General features: G+C 38.5%; 2 protein-coding genes across 10 annotated transcripts in view; both read left to right on the top strand.

The window, feature by feature from the left end:
* Positions 1 to 17,616, top strand: part of CARF (calcium responsive transcription factor) — a 100,825-nt gene extending 83,209 nt beyond the window's left edge. For 7 of the 8 annotated variants that reach the window (XM_042949780.1, XM_042949787.1, XM_042949801.1 and 4 more), the window contains 2 exons: positions 16,063 to 16,644; positions 17,437 to 17,616. In XM_042949780.1, coding sequence (XP_042805714.1) covers positions 16,063 to 16,119 — 57 coding nt within the window. In that variant the 3' untranslated portion in view covers positions 16,120 to 16,644; positions 17,437 to 17,616. Of the gene's footprint in view, positions 1 to 16,062; positions 16,645 to 17,436 lie in introns of those variants that run through there. The other variant, XM_042949784.1, reaches the window with a different exon arrangement.
* Positions 17,617 to 17,640: 24 nt separating this feature from the next.
* The window catches only part of NBEAL1 (neurobeachin like 1), a 179,707-nt gene continuing 178,294 nt past the window's right edge, over positions 17,641 to 19,053 (top strand). For both annotated transcript variants that reach the window (XM_042949777.1, XM_042949778.1), the window contains exon 1: positions 17,641 to 17,720. In XM_042949777.1, coding sequence (XP_042805711.1) covers positions 17,670 to 17,720 — 51 coding nt within the window. In that variant the 5' untranslated portion in view covers positions 17,641 to 17,669. The remainder of the gene's footprint in view (positions 17,721 to 19,053) is intronic.

Genomic DNA, 19,053 nt, shown 5'->3' on the forward strand with positions numbered 1-19,053 from the left:
TTCACTGAGCATGATGCCTTCAAGGGGCACCACAAGGTCTTAAGATGATTTGTTATGTAAGAATTGTGGAATAAAAAGACCATGGGGCCGGGCGCCTGGGTGGCGCAGTCGGTTAAGCGTCCGACTTCAGCCAGGTCACGATCTCGCGGTCTGTGAGTTCGAGCCCCTCGTCGGGCTCTGGGCTGATGGCTCGGAGCCTGGAGCCTGTTTCCGGTTCTGTGTCTCCCTCTCTCTCTGCCCCTCCCCCATTCATGCTCTGTCTCTCTCTGTCCCAAAAATAAATTAAAAAAAAAAAAAAACGTTGAAAAAAAAAAAGACCATGGGAACCTTTAAAAAAAAATGTTGTGATAGATGCAACCTAACAGTTTTTAGTGTCTGGAAATACTGATATTATAAGAGAACCAAACAAACTATGCTCAGTCACCTGATGATGTTGGGAATAGGGTAGTGTTCAGACTACACATTGTTCTCCCCAAATCCATTTTCCATAGTGTATTACCTAGGTATATGGACTCCTAGTGAGAAATAGAATTTTCCAGTATCCTTTCTAGCTAGATATAGGTGTTGACTAAAGTCTTGCTCATGGAATTTGAGAAGTGAGTGCCACTTCTATGTAACCAAAAGGAAATGGTCCTTCATTTCCACTTTTTCTTCCTTCCTGTAAGCTGGTTGATAAGGACAATATCCTGTGAGTTCAAAGAGCAATGAGAAGGGGAGAACTGGGGCCTTTGAATCTCATTGTGGGATCGAGGTGCGCTACCTACCTTAAGACTGTTAGAAAGATTTAAAATTCCCATCTTATTTAATCCACTGTATTTTACATCTATATTACATTAAACTCTCCCTCCACCCCTTAACTTACACAGGTAGTTAAGAATAGGAGGGGAGAGACCGAAAGATAATAGGATTTGTATGAGCACAGCCTAGGAAGTTGGCAATGTTGGAAATTATCAAGATACCACTTTAAATCAAAATCTGTAAAGGGTAGATCAGGAATCTAAAAAGGAAAGGAGGTTGCTGTCTTTAATCATATGTTGACTCATTTGGTCAGTTATTGGTCACTTAAGTATCTGGAATTTATACTCCCTTCCATAACCTCTCTTGTTTTTAATAGCTATTACAACATTCTGATGAGAAATAAAATTTATAATGCCTAAATTATTACATAAATGCCTATTTTGGCTTTTAACATTTTTTGCCTTTTTTACCATATCCTAGTCAAGTAAAATAACCGCACCTTTCTTTCTTTCTCTCTCTGCTCTCTCTTTAATGATAAACTATACATAAGGTAAAGTTTACCATTTTAACTATTTTTAAGTGTACAGTTCTTTGCCATTCAGTACATTCACACTGTTGTGCAACCATCTCCAGAACTATTATCCGTCTCCAGAACTTTTTCTTCATCTCTAACTTTAACTCTATAACCATTAAATAATAACTCCCCATCGTACACTGCCCTAAGTGGTTCTCTTTTTTGTAATAAAATACCCACTAAAACATCAGAAAGCTTTTAATGAGACTGAGTGGATAACTGCAAACAATAAGATATAATTGGGAAAGTGGGCATTTGATGTTAATTTTTTTTTTTTTTAACAGAGAAAAAGAGCATGAGTTTGGGAGGGACTGAGAGAGAGGGGGACAGAAGATCTGAAGCAGGATGTGCTTGACATGGGGGCTCGTACTCATGAACCTTGAGATCATGACCTGAGCTACAGTCAGAGACTTAAGCAGCTGAGCCATCCAGGTGCCCCAGGAAAGTAGGCTTGTGTATGCCACTTCTATTTGTAAAATTATTCAACTGAGGGTATTTTCTTTACAGTGGCTGCTTGATTTCTTATCTGGAAACCCAAAAGCTAAATGGAAAATTTTTTCTTTAGTTTTCTATTCTTCCTCTTAATTTGTACTGAAACAAGCTTTTGTTTCATTCAACTTATTCCTTTAGGGCACTATTTTCCATCTGCTTATTCAAAACTGGAAACCATAATCTTCTTGATCTCCTAATGTGTGTCACCATGATGAATCATATGATAAACAAAAGCTAATGATCCTTTTGGCAGGAAATAAATACAGGAATGGAATGCTCAGTAAGCAAAGATCTTTCTCCTTAATTAAATACATTACAATAAAATAGGAAAAGTGAAATAGGTAACTTTTTTCAGAAATGTCTTCAGAAAACTGTGAAACATTTTGTGTTTTCATCATTGTTGACTTGACTGCCTTTAATATGTATTAACCTTTACAAACTACCTGAACTCAGATGTTTTAATAAGTGTTACTTTTTGATTACTATTAAAATTTCGTGGTAATATGAACAAGTAAAGCCCTATGAGTCAGTCGTAGTTGTTTACCCCTGACACTCTAGATTTCATAATCTTAATTCCAAACACACTGATAATTATTAATCCACTTTATTACTGAAACAGAAAAAATGTAAGGAGCCAATAAATCAAACGAATATACAAATCAAAAGAATTATAAAAAAAACAGAAAACTAGTACCAGATGCAGTTCCTAAGAACTACTAGATTAATGTTAGAAATATCATATTCTTTTTTTTTTAATTTCCTTTTAATATTTATTTACATTTGAGACAGAGAGACAGAGTAAGAGCAGGGGAGGGGCAGAGAAAGAGGGAGACACAGAATCCAAACCAGTCTGCAGGCTCTGAACTGTCAGCCCAGAGCCTAATGTGGGGCTCGAACCCATAAATCATGAGATCATGACTTGAGCCAAAGTTGGACGCTCAATGAACTGAGCCACCCAGGGGCCCCTCATACATTCTTTACTGTGAATAATGTAGGGGAAAAAAAGTAATTGAGATGTGTGGTTGTACAGCATACATGGGGTAGAGATTACATAGAGGTGGGTTTTTTTTAATTTTCTTTTTAATTCATATAGTATTGTATTGCTGTAAGAAAGAAATAATCCTTGATACGTAACAGTAAAGAGATCTCAGATACCTGAATTTGAATTAGAGCAATTGGATTTCAAGAAAGCTGCTTTCTTAGAAAATCTCTCCCAGCCTCAAATTTTTATTTTATTCACATTTAGGTAAAAGGAAATAATAATTTTAGAAAGAGAAATTGCTACTTTATAAGTAAAATTTTCCTGTAATTTCTTTTTTCTCCCTGATTAAAGATTTTTTCTCTACTGTAGACTTTGGAAGTCTTAACTTTCAATTACCTTTCCAGCCACCATTGAAAGTTTATTTTACGTGAAAGTGAAGTGGCTTTCTTTCATGTTTCAACTAAATTTTAATTACTGTATTCTGTGTGTTGAAAAGAGTGTAGGATTACATGTTGCCTTGGGAAAGATATCACAAGATGTAGGACAACAAATATAATTTTATTCTTGTCATGGCCTTGCTTAAAAACTCTCATTTTACACAGAATGAAATCTAAATCATTGATCCAGCATTCAGGACCCACTGTGAGCTAACTGCAACCTTTATCTTCCCAACCTCATCTCCTTCCTATTCTACGCTAGCTAGACTGCTCACGTAAATCACAGCCTCTTCAAAATTTAGAGGAGAATTTTCTGAGGAGTCAATCTTTTACCTAAGCAGTCTCTTTTCAGAATTCTTTTTTTTCTGGACACTCAAATTCTGACATTCTTTCAAGGTCTAGCTCAAGTACCACTTTCTTCCTTAAGCATAGTAATATCTCCCTGCAACTCTCCGCACTGAATGTACCTTTACCTCTTTAAGAATTCTCTTCATTCTATTTATATTCTGTTCTTTATCTTATGTTTCAGATCTGCCTCTTCAGTCCTGAGTAATAAAGACATTGTTAGAGGTATACTCAAGTAGAAAATACATGGGTGTTAAATTCAGATATAGCTAATTGGTGTGTACGAATTTTGCATTTCCCTCTTGCTAGCTAGCTGTGTGACCTTGTGCCAGTTAAACTTCTATACCACAATTATCTGTAAAATGAAGAGAATTCCATCTGTCTTGCAATGTTAGTTTGATAGTTAGAGATAAAATATGTAAAGCATATGGTACTATGTACATAGTAGGTGCTCAACAAATTATTATGCATAGTTGATTTTTAATCCCCATTCAAGTGGTAGCCACCAATAGGCATCCCTGTTGAGTTAATTTGCACTTTTTGGGGGGGGGTCATTTTAATACTTACAAAAAATCAAAACAAGATTAGATAGGCTGTGTACAGTAGCTGTGGCTTACAAAACATAGCAGTAATTTTTACCTGGTGAGTATAAAGAGAACCAAGGAGGATTCAGGTGTCTTTTACAACCAAGGGTGTACACAGGGCATCACCACATTAAAGGACAAAAAAATTCACATTTTCTACATTGGAAAAAAAAAGCACAGATCTCCAAATGTCTCTGAAGACCGAAAAAGTCAAAGTTTTCTGAAGGGTGGAAAAGAAGAAATCTGAAACGAAACTCTACATGTAAAAAGATTTGTACTTCACAAGACCAATTTTCTTGGCTTCTGTTTCATATATATCAACAATCTCCACATTTTGACTATAAAAACTTCTGCTTTTTCATCAAGTACCATGGCAACATCATCTAAAATGCTCTGAGGTGAACTATGAACCATAACCTTAGAACAAACAAAATAAACTATTGTAGCTTCTTCTTCACCTATGTATTTTATAATTTTCTTATTAATCCATGGTCTAATCCATCATTCCATCAATATAGAATCCACAATAGACCAGTCCAGGGGATAAGCAAAGAGCTCAGGTTTGGCCATAGGGATTTTCTCAATGAGACCTTAATGTGTTTGAGCTTTTCTTGAGTGTTTACAGTGCCTTTGGCAGCATTTTTATCATCTTCACCATAATCCAAGGGAACTAGTTTCCTTTTTGGGGATACATCATCACTGTCTTCATCCTCAAATTTGTTAAAGACACTATCTATGGGGAGTTTCTTTCCCTTCACAGAATTAGGTTGACCAGGACTATTGGAAGCACCCAGTTTAAGACTTAGCTCTATTTTTGGCCCATGTTCCTCAAGTTGCTGTTGATCTGGTGAATTTTCATGAGGAATAACAGTACCACAAGGAGACTCATCCCCAACAGTGTTGGGGGTTGCATTGCCACTGGCAGAGGAAACAGATGGAGCAGAACTAATGGGCCTCAGAGTTGGTTTGAGACAGGGCTTTTGCTCCAACTCTTCTTCCTCTTCCATTGGTTCCTCCCATTTTTCTTCTTTTTCTTGTTTTTCTTCTTCCTCTTGCTCTGATTCTGGTTCTTGCTTTATCTGTGATTGCACAATTCAGCCTCTTGTTCCATCATCTGGATCCAGGTGCCCTTCAGCCAGAAAGGCACTGCCTGATTTCCTCTAGCTCTTCCTTCTCTTTTTCTGTCCCGTTCATCTGCTTCCATTTCCTTTTGCCTACCAGGCAACCTTCTCTGAAGACCGCTTCCTCTGTAATATTTGGGATCGTCTCTATCATCATCATAATCTTCTAAGAATTCTTTTAGTCATTTAGCTTCTTTTGCCATTTATCTTCTTCTTTCTTCTCTTTCAGCCTCTTTCTCATACTCCTGGGTTTTCTTCTGTTCTCAGATTTCCCAATTCTTAAGGTACTCTTGGTAAGCAGCTTCTTTCTCTCAGAGTTTTCTTTCAAGTTTTCTTTGTTCATAAGCATCTTCTTTGTCCTCTCCTCAGTCCCACTTCTTGTCTCTCTCTCTCTCGTTCCCATTCCTTTTCTCACTCTCACTCCTGTTCTCTCTCTCTCTCTCTTACCTGCTCCAGTTCCCTTTCATGATCTTGCTCTTTTCTCTTGATCGACTCTGATCTGATCATGGTCCTGGTCTCTCTCTTTTGTGTGGTCACGATCCCCATCCCATTCTCATTCCTGCCCTCGTTCCTTCTCCTTTTTCTATATCATATTCTTAAAGTTCTCATTTGACTGTTAAGTTGGATCTAACCTGCCTCTTACGGGGGTCCTGAAGGACATCTTGTGTGACTAGGAAATCCTAGTAACCTAAGGTTCTCAAAGGCGATGATTTTGCCCCCAGTTTTGCCCCCAGGATATATGGCTTTGTCTGGAGACAGTTTTGTTTGTCACAGCTGGAAGATAGTATTTACTGGGTAGAGGCCAGGGATGCTGCTAAATAGTCTATAGTGAACAGGACAAAAAATCCAGTCCAAAATGTCAATAGTACTGAGGTTGAGAAACCCTGCTTTAAATTCATTGTCCTTTGGACTCCGAAAAGACAGCACAGTCAAAAGTCTAGGATTAAGGAGTTCTGGGTTCTAGTTTCAGTTCTGTTGACTACAAGTGGTGCACTGCAGGACAAGTCACTTAACCTACTTCTCTATCCTCTGTGCTTCCTACAATGTAAATTAGCTATGGATCTGTCCAGTACAGTAGTCATTAGCCACATGTGTCTTTTAAGTTTAAATTAAATAAAACTAAAAATTAATTTCCCTGTTGCACAAGTCCGATTGCAATTGTTTAATAGAAATATATGGCTAATGGCTACTACACTGAACAACACAGATGTGGAACGTTTCCATCGTTGCAGAAATTTCTTTTAAAAATGTTTTAACCTTTATTTATTTTTGAGAGAGAGACAGAGCATGAGCCGGGGAGGGACAGAGAGATGGAGACACAATCTGAAGCAGTCTCCAGTTCTGAGCTGTCAATAGAGCCTGATGCAGGGCTCGAACTCATGGACCCCAAAATCATGATCTGACCCGAAGTCGGACAGTTAACCAACCGAGCCACCCAGGATCCCCCCCATCATTGCAGAAATTTCTGTTGAACAGTGCTTGTCAAGAATTTTGGTTACATTCAAATTCAGGCCTTGATTTTTCAATATTTAAAACGGACATATTGAATTACATGATCTCTAATGTAACTTCCAGCTTTCCAGTTTTGTGATCCCAATTTTTTTAAGTAAACTCTTTGTCACATGTGGGGCTTAAACTCACGACCCTGAGATCAAAAGTCACATGCTCTGCTGACTGAGCCAGCCAGACACTTCTAATTTTGTGATTCTAAATGAGAATACGCAAGTAATGTACCTTAATAAAATAATTATAAATGGGTGGCTAAGGAATTTTGGAAACACCCACGTTCTAATCAGTGTAATCATAGAGTGTTTGTATTAGCATGTCTGACACTGAAGCTTAGACAATTTTATGGTACCTACCGAAAAGGTATGGACAGGACTTCCAGTTTCTGGATCAGCATGTAAAGATCTTGAAAGTCATCACTCCATCCTAATACCAACTGAAAAGCTGAACAAACAAAACAGCTTAGCTCCATCAGAGATGTGAGGTTACAGGATAAACAACTACCCCCAAAATTGGAGCGACAGGCAAATACTGAGAATTACAACTTACCAGAGCAGAAATCCTGAGCAGAACCCTCAACTGGAACCCATACTGTGATAGGAAAATCTAAACTATAATTGATGAATTGCTGGGGGCTCAAAGCGGGTAAGTCTGAGAGTTAAAAACTCTAGGGGAGTGCAGTCATGGTGGGGGGCATAATTTTGTGAGTTTTATTTCTAGGAGCTCAACCAACTTCTCAAAGTAAATATTGGAGAAAAATCCCCTCATGGCTCTGGCAGGGGAAGGGGGAAAGGAACCCTTTTCAAATAACCAGAGCATTCTTTCTTTTCTTTTTAACAAGGCCCACCATCAAGAGAAATTATTTTACCAGAGCCTAACTGATCCGGGGGTTAGGGAAATACCCAACTCCAGCCCACTCTAGCCATCCTTTCCCACTTAAGTGGGGGAAAAACTTAGAAACACTTATGAAGTTCACAGTTCAAAGGCACAAGCTCACTAAAGACTGAGACCTAATGATAGGACTATAGAAAGCTTCCCTTACCCTAACATCTTACCACCTCACTAAAGAAAAGTCCTATTTATTGCAGTTCCTTTTACCCAGCACATCACGTCTGGATATTAAAAATTTACAAGGCATACTAAAAGGCAAAAAACAATTTGAAGAGACAGACTAAGCATCATAACCAGACTCATAATATGGCAGGGATGTTGAGAATTATCAGAAAGGGAATTTAAAAAATTGTGATTAATATGCTAATAGGTACAAAAAAGATATATACAGCATAAACGGAAAGATGGAAATTCTAAGATTCAAAAAGAGATGCTACTGATCAAAAGCACCATAACAGCAATGAAACATGACTTTTATCAGTAGACAACATGGCTAAGACCCTTTGAGCTTGAGGATATGTTAATAGAAACTTCCAAAATGGGAAGCAAACAGAAAAAAGACTGAACAAATCAGAACAGAATATCCAAGAACTGTGGGACAACAACAAAAAGTATAATGTGTAGAATGAGAATACAAGAGGAGGAAGAAAGGAACAGAAGAAATATTTGAAGCAATGAAGACTGAGAATTTCCCCAAAGTAAGGACAGACACCATATCACAGATCCAGAAATCTCAGAGAACACCAAGCAGGATAAATGCCCTCCCAAAAAAGCTACACCTAGGCATATCACATTCAAACATTAGAAAACCAATGATAAAGAAAAATCTTGAAAGAAGCCAGAGGGGAAAATATACCTATCTATAGAGGAGCAAAGATAAAAATTGCATCTGACTTCATTTCAGAAACCATGCAAGCAAGTAGAGAGTGGAGTGAAATATTTAAAGTACTGAGAGAGGGGCGCCTGGGGGGCTCAGTCGTTTAAGTGTCTGACTCTTGATTTCAGCTCAGGTCATCATAGTTCGAGCCCACATTGGGCTCTGCACTGACAGCGTGGAACCTGTTTTGGATTCTGTCTCCCTCTCTCTCTCTCTCTGTCCCTACCCCTCTTGCTCTCTATCTCTCTCAAAATGAAGCTCAAATGGATAAACATTAAAAAAAACAACAAAAAGGAAAAAGAAAAAAAATAAAGCACTGAAAGAAAAAAACACCAACCTAGAATTCTGTACCTGTGAAATTATCCTTCAAAAGTAAAAGGGAAATAAAGACTTTCTTAGACAAAATAAATACATAAATAAATAATAGAAAAGGGAAATTCTTCCCTTGCAAGAAATGGTAAAAGAAGTTCTTCAGAGAGAAGAAAAATGATAGAGGCCAGATACTCTGGTCTACATAAAGAAAAGAAAAGCATCAGAGAAAGAATAAGTGAAGGTAAAATAAAACTTTGTTTTTCTTATTTTTAATTGATCTAACAATTGTTTAAAATAATAGCTACAATATGTTCAGTTATGTGTGTTTATGTATATATGCATATGCCTGCTTATGTATAAGTGAAATGAATAATGCAAGGGATGGAGAGAGGAATTGGGAAATATTTTGTTATTATAAGGCTCTTGCAATGCCTGTGAAAAAGTATAGGGTTATTTAAAACTGGATTTGGATTAGTTGTAAATGTATATTGCAAACTCTAGGCAACCACTAAAGAAAAAAATAGAGGAGAGGAATAAAATATTCAGTTAGGGGCACCTGGGTGGCTCAGTTGGTTAAGTGTCTGACATTAGCTCAGGTCATGATCTCACGGTTTGTGGGTTCAAGCCCTGCGTCGGGCTCTGTGCTGACACCTAGAGCCTGGAGCCTGCTTTGGATTTTCTCTCTCTCTCTTTCTCTCTCTCTCTCTCTCTCTCTCTCTCTCTCTCTCTCTCTCTGTTCTCCTGTCTTGTTCCTGCTCTCTCTCTCTCTCAAAAGTAAACGTTAAAAAATTTAAAAAAAAATAAAAGAAAATATTCAGTTAAAACCATAAAAGGAGGAAAAAGTAGAAGGAAAAATAGGAACAAAGAATAAGGGCAACAAATAAAATCCAGTAACAAAGATGGTACATATTAGTACACAATATCAATAATCACTTTAAATACCAATTGGCTAAATACACTGTTTAAAAGACAAAGATTGTTGGGGCACCTGGGTGACTCAGTTGGTTACGAGTCTGACTTTTGGTTTCAGCTCAAGTCATGATCTCACAGTTTGTGGGTTCGAGCCCCACATTGGGCTCTGCACTGACAGTACTCAGAGGCTGCTTGGGATATTCTCTCTCTCTCGCTCTCTCTCTACCTCTCTCTGCCTCTCCCCCCTGCTCATGCATGCACTTTCAGTCTCTCTCTCTCAAAATAAATAAACTTAAAAAAAAATTTTAATTGTCAAAGTGGATCAAAAAATAAGACTCAACTATATGTCATCAAAAAGCAACCCATTTTAAATACAAAAAGACCCATATAGATGAAAAATAAATGTATGGAGAAAGATAAACCATCCTAACACTAAATAAAAGAAAGCAGGAATAGCTATATTAATTTCAGATAGAACAGACTTCAGAGCAAGGAAATTTATCAGGGATAAAGAGGGGCATTACATAATGATAAAGGGGCCAATTATCCATGATATAATAATTCATAATTTGTATGTTCTTTTTAAAAATTTTTTTACTAATGTTTATTAATTTTTGAGAGAGAGAAACAGAGTGCAAGTAGGGGAGGGAGAGAAAGAAGGGAGTCACAGAAACTGAAGCAGGCTTCAGGCTCTGAGCTGTCAGCACCGAACCCATCAACCCAACATAGGGCTCAAACACACAAACTGTGAAATCATGACCTGAGCCGAAGTCACACGCTTAACCGACTGAGCCACCCAGGCGCCCCCATAATGTGTATGTTCTTTTTTTTTTTTTTTTAATAAAAAAAATTTTTTTTTTTAATGTTTAGTTATTTTTGAGACAGAGACAGAGCATGAATGGGGGAGGGTCAGAGAGAGAGGGAGACACAGAATCTGAAACAGCCTCCAGGCTCTGAGCTGTCATCACAGAGCCTGATGTGGGGCTTGAACTCATGGACCACCAGATCATGACCTGAGCCGAAGTTGGACACCTAACCAACTGAGCTACCCAGGTGCCCCCATAATGTGTATGTTCTTAACAAGAAAACATTAAGGGGCATCTGGGTGGCTCAGTTGGTTGTTTCCAACTTTGGCTTAGGTCATGATCTCACATTATGGGTTTGAGCCCCAAGTCGGGCTTTGTGCTGACAATGAAGAGCCTGCTTCAGATTCTCTGTCTCCCTCTCTCTCTGTTCCTTCCTGACACACTCTCTCTCTCAAAAATAAATAAATATATTTTTTTTAAAGGGTGGGGGAGGGGGGTGCCTGGGTGTTTCAGTACAGTTGGTTAAGCATCTGACTTCAGCTTAGGTCATGATCTCATGGGGCTCTCTGCATTGGGCTGTCTGCTGTCAGCCCAGAGCCCACTTCAGATCCTCTGCCTCCCTCTCTCTCTGCCCCTCTCCTACTCCCTCTCTCTCAAAAATAAATAAACATAAATAAATAAATAAATAAATAAATAAATAAATAAATAAATAGAAAACATCAAAATATGTGAAGAAAAACTAATAGAACTGGAAGGAGAAATAGATAAATCTCCTCCAAGTATATAAAAAATGGACAAATCTATCAGGCTGACCTAAGGACATAGTTGAACTCAATATCACCATGTTGATCATATTGGATATAGTTGACATCCATCAACTGCTTCACAAAGCAACAGCAGAATACATATTCTTCTCAAGTTTACATGGAAAATTCACCAAGATAGGCCTCATTCTGGGCCATAAAACACACCTTAACAAATTTAAAAGAATAGAAATTAGTGGAAAAGCTTTCTCCCTAAAGTCAGGAACAAGACAAAGATGTCCACTCTAACCACTTTTCTTCAAATAGTACTGGAAGTCCTCACCATAGCCATCAGAAAACAGAAAGAAAAGCCATCCAAATGGGTAAGGAAGAAGTAAAACTTTCACTATTTGCAGATGACATTATACTATATTAGAAAACCCAAAAGTCTTGACAAAGAACTACTAGAACTGATAAATGAATTCAATAAAGTCACAGGATACAAAATCAATGTACATAAATCTGTTGCATTTCTATACACCAATAATAAAGCAGCAGAAAGAGAAATTAAGAAAATAATCCCATTAAAGTGCACCAAAACCAACAGAATACTTACGAATAAACTTAACCAAAGAGATGAAATGTCTCCAACTCTGTCCAAGGGAAACTGTATTCTATCTACTACAGTTGAGTATCTGCTTCAGTTGGTAGGTTGTCCATAATGGGAATGGTTGCATGTAGGTTATTATATAAGATATCACTACTTATCAAGTTAATCTAATTAATTTACTTGCTCTGAACCATGATGAAAAAGTAACTCAAATATTATAATTTACCTATGTTAGTCTTTATTTTTTTTTTTAAGTTTATTTATTTATTTTAGAGAAAGACAGGGAGAGAGAATCCCAAGCAGACTCCACACTGTCAGTGTAGAGCTAATGCGGGGCTCGAACTCATGAACTGTGAGCTCATGACCTGAGCCAAAATCAAGAGTTGGATGCTCAACTGACTGAGCCATCCGGATGCCCTGATCTATGTCATTATTTCTTTGAGGTGATAATCCTCTGACTGATTTACATAAGTAGTCCAATTGTCTTGGCAGATGTAATTTTCATTGTTAATTAATTTAGTAACATTCTAAGGTTATATAGGTGAAGTGAACTGAGACTCTTAACCCTGTTATCAGAAGAGAAACTATTTGAGTACAGGACCACCTGGTAGATTAGAGAGGGCCATTTCAATTCATGAGTATGCCCTGATGAAAATAAAGTGAAACTTCACTAAAGTAGAATAGGAAGGATAGAAAGGGAGGTTAGAAATGAGAGCCATACCACTCAACACCAAATTACAGGAAGAACTGTCAATTATGGACCCCAACAGAAAAATCTTAAATTGGAAAGAATCACCAATTACAGTCCCCAATGGGGAAAGAGGTACATTGCATCTTCTACAAGAAATCAACTACCCCTGCAACTCAGCCAATGAGAAATTGTCATCATGAAGACCCCGTGCTTTTGTCCAATCAACTTGCATTCAGAACATTCCTTCCCAACTTCTTCCTGCTTCTCCATAAAATAATATTCCTCTCCTTTGTTTGTTGAACTTACCTATGGTTTTGCCATATTTTGCATGTTCTGAATTGCAATTCTCTATTATTCCTGGAAAAAGACATTTTTACTGGATTTGCTTTTAAGGTTAACACATTTTGTCATGAAAATTAGGCCAGAAATATGATTTTAGTATAGCAAGGCCATGTTGTTTCAGAAGGTGACTAAGTAACAATTTTACTAAGGAAATATGTTCTTCAGGTGACAAATGTGTTGGCCTTGAGGTCTGCCTGAAGAAGAAGTGGCTATAGCTTCACTGGTGGAGACACCTAAGTGTTGATAAAAGACTCACTCATAAAACCAAAGCTTATCCCCACTCCAGGGAGCTACCAGAAGTCTCAGCACAGGAAGACTTTTGGCATCTAGCCGACACTAGATGCCATCTAAATGCAGAATTTGGGGGGCACCTGGGTGGCTCAGTCGGTTGAGTGTCGGGACTTTGGCTCAGGTCATGTGATCTCATGGTTTCGGGTTCAAGCCCCGTGTCAGGCTCGGTGCTGACAGCTCAGAGCCTTGAGCCTGCTTTGGATTCTGTGTTTCCCTCTCTCTCTGTCCTTCCCCTGCTCATGCTCTGTTTCTCTCTGTCTCTCAAAAATAAATAATAAAAAAAAATTTTGAAAAAATTAAAAAAAAATAAATGCAGAATTTGGCAGACTCAAGAAGGGACATAGAATAATGACATGGAATAATAGACATATAGTGAAATAGATAATTTATTCCTTTTATTTTATAGTCTGCAAATATTTATTGGGTGTCTCTTGTGTATAAGACACTATTCAAGGGCCTGAAAGTATATAGCAGTGAATAAACTCCCCGTGTTCATAGTGCTCCCATTTTACTAGGGGGAACTTACAATAGACAAATTATATGTCAGCTGTTAAGTGCTACAGTGAAAAATAGAGAAAGGAAGGGAAAAAAGGACGCTATTCTCTAAAAGAAGGTGAGGGGATGCTTTACTGATGTCCTAGTATGTTTGGGCTGCTATAACAAAATACCACAGACAGTAGATTACAATTTCTTTCTTCCTTTTCTTCATCTTTTCTTTTTCTTTCTTTCTTCCTCTTTTTCTTTTTCTTTCTTTCTCTTTCCTTCCTCATTTCCTCCCTTCCTTCCTTCTTCTTTCCTTCCTTCCTCCTTTCCTCCATTCCTTCTTTCTTTCTTTGTTTCTTTCTTTCCTTCCTTCCTTCATTCCTGCTTTCTTTGTCTATAGGCTGGAAGTCCAAAATAGGGTGATTGTGTGAATGCCATCTTCCAGACTGGTTGTATTCTCACATAGTTGAAAGCTCACATAGGGAGCTCTGTGAGATCTATTTTATAAGAGTACTAATCCCATTCACTAATGCTCCTCCCTCATGATCTAAGTACTTTCAAAGGCACTGCTTCCTAATACCATCACCTTGGGGGGTAGGATATAAATTTTGAGAGGACCCGAACATTCAGACTATAGCAACAGATAAAGTGATTCTTCAGCAGAGGTTTGAAGATTGTGTGTGGACATTTGGGGAAGGAGAATTCCAGGTAGAGGGACAGCTTATGTAAAATCCCTGAGAATGGAATATGCTTTGTGAATTTTAGAAGCAGCAAGGAAGCCATTTGTCTGGACTGAAATAAGGGAAGGCCAGAATAGTTGGAGAAGGTAAAGAGGTAAGTGTGGGAGGAAAACACAGGTACTTTCTCGTTGTTTCAAGTGGAATGGGAAACCACTAGAGAGTTTTTAGCAGAGGAGTAACGTCTTATTTCTATGTTAAAAGACCACTTTGCTTACTGTGTTGAGAATAATGCATGGGTAGGGAGAGTGCATAGGCAGAGGCAGGATGACAAACTGGTATGAGATTATAATAACCTACAAAAGATTTAGTGGTAACTCACATCAGGGTGGTAGTGGTGGTGGTGTAGAAAAATGGTTAGACTCTGGATATATTTTGAAGCTATAACTGAAAAAATTAGATTGAATGTGAAGTATACAGGAAAGATGGCAAAGATACTTCTTAGGTTCTCGGACAGCACACCTGGAAGAATGGAGTTGCTAATTATTAAAATGGCAGATCCCAGAGCAAGAATAATTCCTCTCCGTTTCCTTGAAGTTTTCATATATTTTCACATATGTTCTTCACAACCAGAGAGAGATGCTGAAAAGGCATAATTGGGAAATAACTACTGGAAATTACTTTCAACTTTGCCCTCTTGCAGTGAAAGCAGGTATTAGTAGTAAAGGGGGAGCACATAGCTGGCTAAGGCAGAAGAGAAAGTAACTTTTAATCTCAGGGTTGTGAGTTCAAGTACCACATTGGGTCTAGACCTTATTAAAAAAAAAAAAAGGCTATTAACAAACAAACTGTAAAGGAATGGGCATGGCTGTGTTTCAACAAACTTTACAACACTAAAACTTGAATTTCATCTAAATTTCAAATATTACTAAATACTATTCTATTATTTAAATAAAAATTTAAGTTTATTTTGAGAGAGACAGAACGAGAGAGAGAAAGAGAGGGAGAGACAGAGAATCCCAAGCAGGCTCCACGCTTCCAGTGCAGAACTAACTGATGGAGGGCTCCAACCCTCAAAACTGTGAGATCATGACCAGAGCCGAAACCAAGAATTGGAGGCTTAACCAACTGAGCCACCCAGGTGCCCCACTCTTATATTATTTTAAGAATACCTACCAAGCAAGACACTCTGCAAAACCTAAAATATTTACTGTTCACAGTTTGCCAAGTTTTGGTACAGGTGAAAAGATGGGACATTAATTAGTTGATAATCTTGGTATGTGGGGTTTCATTATGCTAGTATAGAGTTGACATTTTCCTAATACAAAGTTTTTTAAATGTTTAGGTGTACCAAAGGTGATTTATCTTGTATGTCTTCCTTCTCATCCCCTTCCGACAAAAATCTCCTGAAAGTTGTCTATATCTAGTAAACGCAGCCGTTTGTCTTGTTTTTCTGAAAAAGCAAAAACTCTTCTGAAGCCTTCAGTAGTGTTAAAATAAGCACTTTGGATTGGACATTTCGTGACTGCGGAAGTAGAAAGCACAAGCGCGATTAAGGAAAAGACTTTGTTGTTCTTTTTCAGGGTGTGGGGATAGTTGTCTGTTTTCTTGTTATTATACACTACCAAGACCAATCCCCTTTTTACAGGAAATCAAAACAAAACCCCCTTTAGTGAGCACTCCAGGATTCTCCGCCCTCAAATGAGTCCCGGAAATGACGCCATCAGCCAAATGCTACCTCTGCCCGGCCCCAGGAGTGGCGGTGTATTAGCGTCAGCACGTCTGTCATCCTACTCGTCCAGCCTGGGAAGACTGACTGGAACGTCCCGGCTGGCGCCAGCCCCCGAATCTTCGGGAGCCCGGTCGACTGCGAATGCGCAGGAATGCTGGGGCGGGGCTTCAAGTCACTCTGCCCCCGGCCTGCGCGACCAATGAATAGCGACTGCCCCGGGGCCGGCTAAATCCTTAGAGGCCGGAGTTATTAGCCGAGAGGATAGCCCCGCCCTTGTTTCCTTCAGGCCCTCGCTCCCCGCCTCGCGCCGTCGTCGCCCCGCCTCCTCTCGCCCGCCTTCCCTGCTGCGAGGTGAGGTGACACGGCTGGGGAAGGGGGCGAGGGAAGTAAGTTAGACGTCGGCCTGGCGGCGTTGGCGTAGCCCCCAACGTGAGCGTGGTGACGGGGAGCGGGTCGTAGCGAAGAAGTGGCCGCGTGGCAGACGTGGGAGGGTCCCCGGTGCGTGGTGGGGAACGCGCTGTAGAGTCTGTGGCGGCTATGAGGGGGCGAGGTCGACCCGGGTGTGTCCCAGTGCGGTCTGCAGGGCGTGGATAGCGGGTCGGAGGATGCGGAGGAGCTCGCACTGCACCATTTCCAAAGCTTCTCTTGGCAGCTTGCACACCTTAGGTTTGCCTCTGTTTCCGTTGTCTGGGTTGTGAGGAGGAAATTTAAAGATCCCTAAAAACACTGGGAAGCTTTCCCGGAGTGTTTACCTTGCCAGTGCGTGCTCCTTTCTTCCAGAGGTAGAGGTAGAGAGGCCAGGTGGGCAGGTTGGCTTTCACCCTGCGAGAATTGTTAAAACAAACAAACCAGGAATTCCTCACCCTCCTCCCCACGCCCTGCCCTGCAACTCAACGACAAACATTCCCTACAAGTCTTAAGCAGACTAGAATATTCTAAGGGATTCTTTGTCTTTGAAATATAGCACTAGTAAGTGTGGCTTTCTTTTTGTTTCTAGAAAATATGAATGGCAACGGTGTTTTGCGGTTTATTACCACTGGACGCATTTTGGGTTATGAGTACTTGTCTCAGGGTCTGCGCTAGAGAATTCTAACTTTATATTGATGTGAAGTATTGTGTTAGCAGTGATGTTTTCCCGAAGCACTACTTTCTGTAAAATCAATCAGTATAAAAGCTTAGCTAGTTGTTTGCAGGAAGTGAAGTAGATAAATCTATAGTTCTGATAAATCTACAGTTTTTATTATGGCCCCTTTTTCTAGCAAACTTTTTGCGTATTTTTGTCTTTCACAGATTTATTTAATCGCCCAGCTACCATGATGAAGATAAGTTGGAGTGACTGCTAGAACTGAATTTTATTGATCAGAAGACAGCCCATTTGACTTCACTTATTTTTGTTTTCCCTTCTGCTTTGAGCTTTACTGTAATGGCTGAAAAACTTGGAAAATAAAATGAACATGCTGTGGTCTTGAACATAATTTTTTTTTTTTTGGAGGAAAAATTAAAGTGCCAGAGTGAAAGCCAGAATGGCATCTAGAGAGAGGCTCTTTGAACTTTGGATGCTTTATTGTACAAAGGTAACTGCTTTCCTTTTTATTTCTAAGTTTTAAAGTACTTTGTTGTAAAATTTTGTGACTGGCCTTATCACTTTAATGCATAGTATTATAGTAATGACCCAGAATTTAACAACATGGATTTTTCTGTTTTCCACTTTTCCCAGGTTTGAACACATACACGATACTGACACCCTTTTTAAACCTCTAGGGTGTGGTTTTTATTTTTCTTCAGTGATTTTAAGTTATGTAAGTAATATGACCTTAGCAGAAAAATAAAATATTTTTATTTTTGTGTTTTTCTTTTTCTCCCACAAGTAGGGGTAGGATAGAGATAATTTTATGAGAAGAACATTCAGCATTTTTTCCTATAATTAACCTTTTAAATGGTGTAAAAAATGTTATTCATTATATAAAAATGTTATTGATTTGAGGTGGTTACTACAAGCTTACTGATAGTACCTTATGAGTATTGTCTCATTTAATCCTCACAATAATCCTGGGAGGTGGCTATTGTACTTATCCCTTTTTACTGGTAAGAAAATTGATTAAAGGGGCTGTTGAGAAGCAGAACTGCCTGAGTCAAGTCCATGTTTTTATCCAGGATGATTCCTTAATATTTTTTATTTTCTCATTCAAAAATAATATTTTCTGTCTTGGTCTTTATGTGATTTTTTACATGTTAACTTTGATATTAAGGAGAAGGGTACTGAAAAACATGTTTTTCAAGAGAGGAGCTACATTACTGCTTTGAAGATACTGGCAAGGGTCAGAGAAACATCTCTAATTTACTGCTTAAGTTACTTTAAGTCTGTGGTGAAGTTCTCAAGTCTCAGCTTCTGTTTCTGCATTATCCCCCTTCAGACTCCTTTTTTATACTTTCAGCTTTTTAAAGGACAAGTTATTCTTTAACAAGTGATCTTAGTTATCTCTAATACTAAATTTTAGAGGTCACCCTGGAATTTTCTTTGACTTCCTGGTTTGGTATTTCTTATAATTAGTGAAGGATATACTTTGAAATGTTTGATATGGATTTTTAAAAAAGTTTTGTAGTCTTGTGTAATTTAATGCCAGAAATGTGTTTTTAAAAATAGACCACTCTTCTAATAAAAAAGGAATTGAATTCACCACTTTTGGAAATAGTCACTAACACGCGTCAGCCAAAAATTAAAATGCATTTTAGTATGAGTGGTAGTTTAAAAATGACTTATTTAAAAATACATCAGACATACTAGATTTTACATTTTCAGAATGACAAAAGTTAAATGCGATTACATTGTCTTATTCATTACTTTTTTTGTTTTTAGGTGGAGTTAATGTTTTGTCATTGTGCTTATTCAAAAAATGGTATAGGGGT

This window comes from Panthera leo, chromosome C1 (genome assembly GCF_018350215.1).
Source record: "Panthera leo isolate Ple1 chromosome C1, P.leo_Ple1_pat1.1, whole genome shotgun sequence".
NCBI lineage: Eukaryota > Metazoa > Chordata > Mammalia > Carnivora > Felidae > Panthera > Panthera leo.